This window comes from Tuber melanosporum (genome assembly GCF_000151645.1).
Source record: "Tuber melanosporum whole genome shotgun sequence assembly, scaffold_18, strain Mel28".
Lineage (NCBI taxonomy): Eukaryota > Fungi > Ascomycota > Pezizomycetes > Pezizales > Tuberaceae > Tuber > Tuber melanosporum.
Genome location: NW_003298841.1, coordinates 114,748 through 117,815, shown reverse-complemented (window position 1 = coordinate 117,815; position 3,068 = coordinate 114,748). Strand labels below are relative to the sequence as shown.

Here is a 3,068-nt window from a genome sequence, read left to right as displayed (position 1 = left end):
CAGGAGTCCATCCAGCTTTCTTTTTACTATCATAATCCCCCTCTGTATTACTGGGGAATCCGAATCCAGCAGCAGTCAAGGCATGCTTGGTACAGTAGGACCCAATGGAGGTGAAGTGCCATTCTACTGTGTCGGGTAGGACGTACCGATCCAATTGCTTTCGCACTTTGATGAAATTCTGCCCGGAGGTGTTGTCGACGATGTTCACAGAGGCGAAGTGTACAATTACCATGTGGAGTATGGGCCACGACCTAGGACTTATGTGTCGGGTCATTCCAGGCCTGGTCTCCCGCATCGATGATTGTCACGGAGGTTTTCGGTGTAGTGGGAGGCGTTGGTGTAGACGAAGCCTGGGCATTGTTAGTCAGGGACTATAAGGAAGAGAAAGGAGAAGCGAGAGAATTACCTTCTGAGAAGCGGTAAATGAAGATTCCTGGATATGGGCTTACGACCCTTAAGCTTGGGTTTGAGCCGTCAGCCAGATCCAATGGTAAGTAAATGTTTCTAGCACTGTTGTCATCAAGACTGCACCCCAGAGTCTTCTTTGCAGCGCTGCCCTTAACCAATTCCACGGGCGCAATGTGCAGCGCAACTTCACTCCCTCGGTCACTAGGGTAGTCAACACTATATAGACTAGCACCCGTGGCCGAGCGGACCTGAACTTTACCCAGTAGACACCCCTTCACCTTCGCAATCCTGAACAACATAACGCCAGCAGACAGCGCAATTGTAACATAGATTCCATTCTCAATGGACGTGAATACCATCACAATGACACCCGCGAAGAAGACAACCACTTCTAGAGGGGAGATGCACCAGAATTTGTACACTGCATTGAGGGGGGTGATCAGATCGCTGACAGAGTGGATGATGATGGCGAAGAGACTTTAATTGGGTATTTTGTAGAACACCGAGGTCAGGAGGTAAATAGCCAGTAGGATGACAATACCAGTGGAGGACTTCCCGTGAGTCTATCGGGATCGAGGTCTATTGGAATAGAGAGCTGAATAGAAGGTCTGACTTCCCGTAGACAGCAGGATTGCAGCCAGTTCCCTCACTTGTTGCATTGGGAATAAACTAAAGCACTAGTTCAATAACTGGATTTCTTGTTAGGTAGAGTTGCATCGTATATCCTTATTTGGAGAGGTGGTATCTTGTTAGTCTCCCCACTTCCATTTAAACACATTCTATTTCATCGGAATAGATGATCTGAATAGAAGGGGGGGGTCGACCCCCCCTTCTATTCACTACTTTTACACACCCTCTCCTATTTTACAATATTCGGAAATTCCTGTTCTATCCAGGCGGTATAGGCTTACGGGAAGTCCTCCAGTGATTACTCCAGCGAAGGGTGTGCGCACATCGGCTTTTGACTTGATAGCTGTGCGGGAGAATGATCCAGTGGTGGATTATGCGCGGAAGAATGGGCCGAAGATATTGGTGACCCCGATCGCGATAAGTTCCTGAGATGGGTTAATGTAGTAGTTGTTTATTCTACCAAACGAATTCAAAATCGCCTGACAATCATGCTTGGTTAGCCGGCAGTCTAGCAATTAGTGATCAAAGATGGCACAGAACATATAATATGCTCAATAATAGTACAATAACCGCCCCCTGCAAATCATCTATGAAAACTTTAAAAATCTTGGCCTTTCCCTTTTGAACACCCATGGGCTTGAACCCGGAAGGGACAGTTCCGAAGATCTTGAAAAGTACTTTCTTGGGGGCATGTCCCCGATTCACCAGCCAGGTAATTACAGTGTACAGCAGGCTTGGGAATGCTGTTCTCAAGGTGGAGATGAAAAACCATGATTTCTTCTTATGACTCGGGTATCTCTTCTGTAAGTAGGTGCTGGTATTCCAATGAATGAGGTGCAATAAGAACCAGGTGGTTAATCCCATTGCCACATCCAACTGTGCTGTGTGAAGGTGCTTTAGGATATTGATAATACCCTTGTACGTAGGGTCACAAGTATTAAATCCGGAGAGACCAAGCAGGGAGCAGACCTGCCCCGTTGCGATACTAATAGCAGAGCTGGTCATGAATGAGATAATTGCTATAAGAGTAATGTATTCTACATTGAAACTGGGAAGGAGAAGGCCCATTACGCTCACGATCCCACCGCAAACCAGGGCTACGAAAGAAGTGATATCATCCTTTAAATAGGGGAAAGTTTTCGAATTTTTTGGCGCTTTAGATAAGATGTTGCTGACTAGTGTGGACATTACGGCTACTGGACTGATTGAGATATCTTTTAAAGTTGCGAAGAACCAGTAGATCCTAACTCCAAAGAATGATGATTAGAGACCGAATTCAACAGGGAGGAGCGTGATCTTAGCATATGCCACTATAGCGCAATTGCGAAATAGTACATCGACCTCAATTCGTCAATTGATTGCAAACAAGATGGCAAGAGTATTCAATCGTTCTAAACCCATAAATAAAAGATAGAAAAAGGTGGTGAGAGGTAAAACAAAAAGGTTCGGAGGAATTGAAAGAATGAGAAAAAAGTCAAAACTTACTCCCTTGAGGAATTATGACACACTCCACCGTGATTCCTGTGACCAAGTCTCCATACAACCATTTTAGATTATATCTTCTGATTCACGAAAGAAATGGTATAAGGCTAAGGCGGTAAGAGACAAAGCCGAGCACCGATGGTTTGTATTGCTGGAACCATTCCATCACGGTTGACTCATACTCAATATATGATGTCCCCAGACCGCCCCCATCATCACCCTCTACCACTCTAGGAATTGGAGCCTCCTTAGCATCGTGGCCCAGATTCAGGTCTATCTGCAAAAACCAGGCCAGGCTGTGGCCTATCCTTGTAGATAAGGGGGCTAACATCTGCGGGAGGGGGAAGGAGGAGAGGTTGCTTTGTGTTGTACAATGAAGGGAGGAAGCAAACTGACGGATGGATAATTGATGAAGTAGGAGTTTCGGATAAAAGGCTAGAGGAGAAGAGGGGTAGAACTAAGGTCAGTAGTTGGAGGGAGGATGGAAAGAAAGAGGAAATGGGAAATGGGACCATATAAGATGATTTCCCAAGTTCGTAGGTGGAACT

General features: G+C 45.7%; 1 protein-coding gene across 1 annotated transcript; it reads right to left on the bottom strand.

The window, feature by feature from the left end:
- Positions 1-270: 270 nt before the first annotated feature.
- Positions 271-2,851, bottom strand: GSTUM_00005125001 (uncharacterized protein; the record flags this gene model as incomplete). Its single annotated transcript, XM_002837163.1, has 10 exons — positions 271-350; positions 407-557; positions 624-855; positions 910-959; positions 1,341-1,373; positions 1,446-1,517; positions 1,579-2,252; positions 2,310-2,348; positions 2,524-2,600; positions 2,697-2,851. 10 exons carry the CDS (start codon positions 2,849-2,851, stop codon positions 271-273), a joined length of 1,563 nt encoding a protein of 520 aa, XP_002837209.1.
- Between the last annotated feature and the right edge of the window lie 217 nt (positions 2,852-3,068).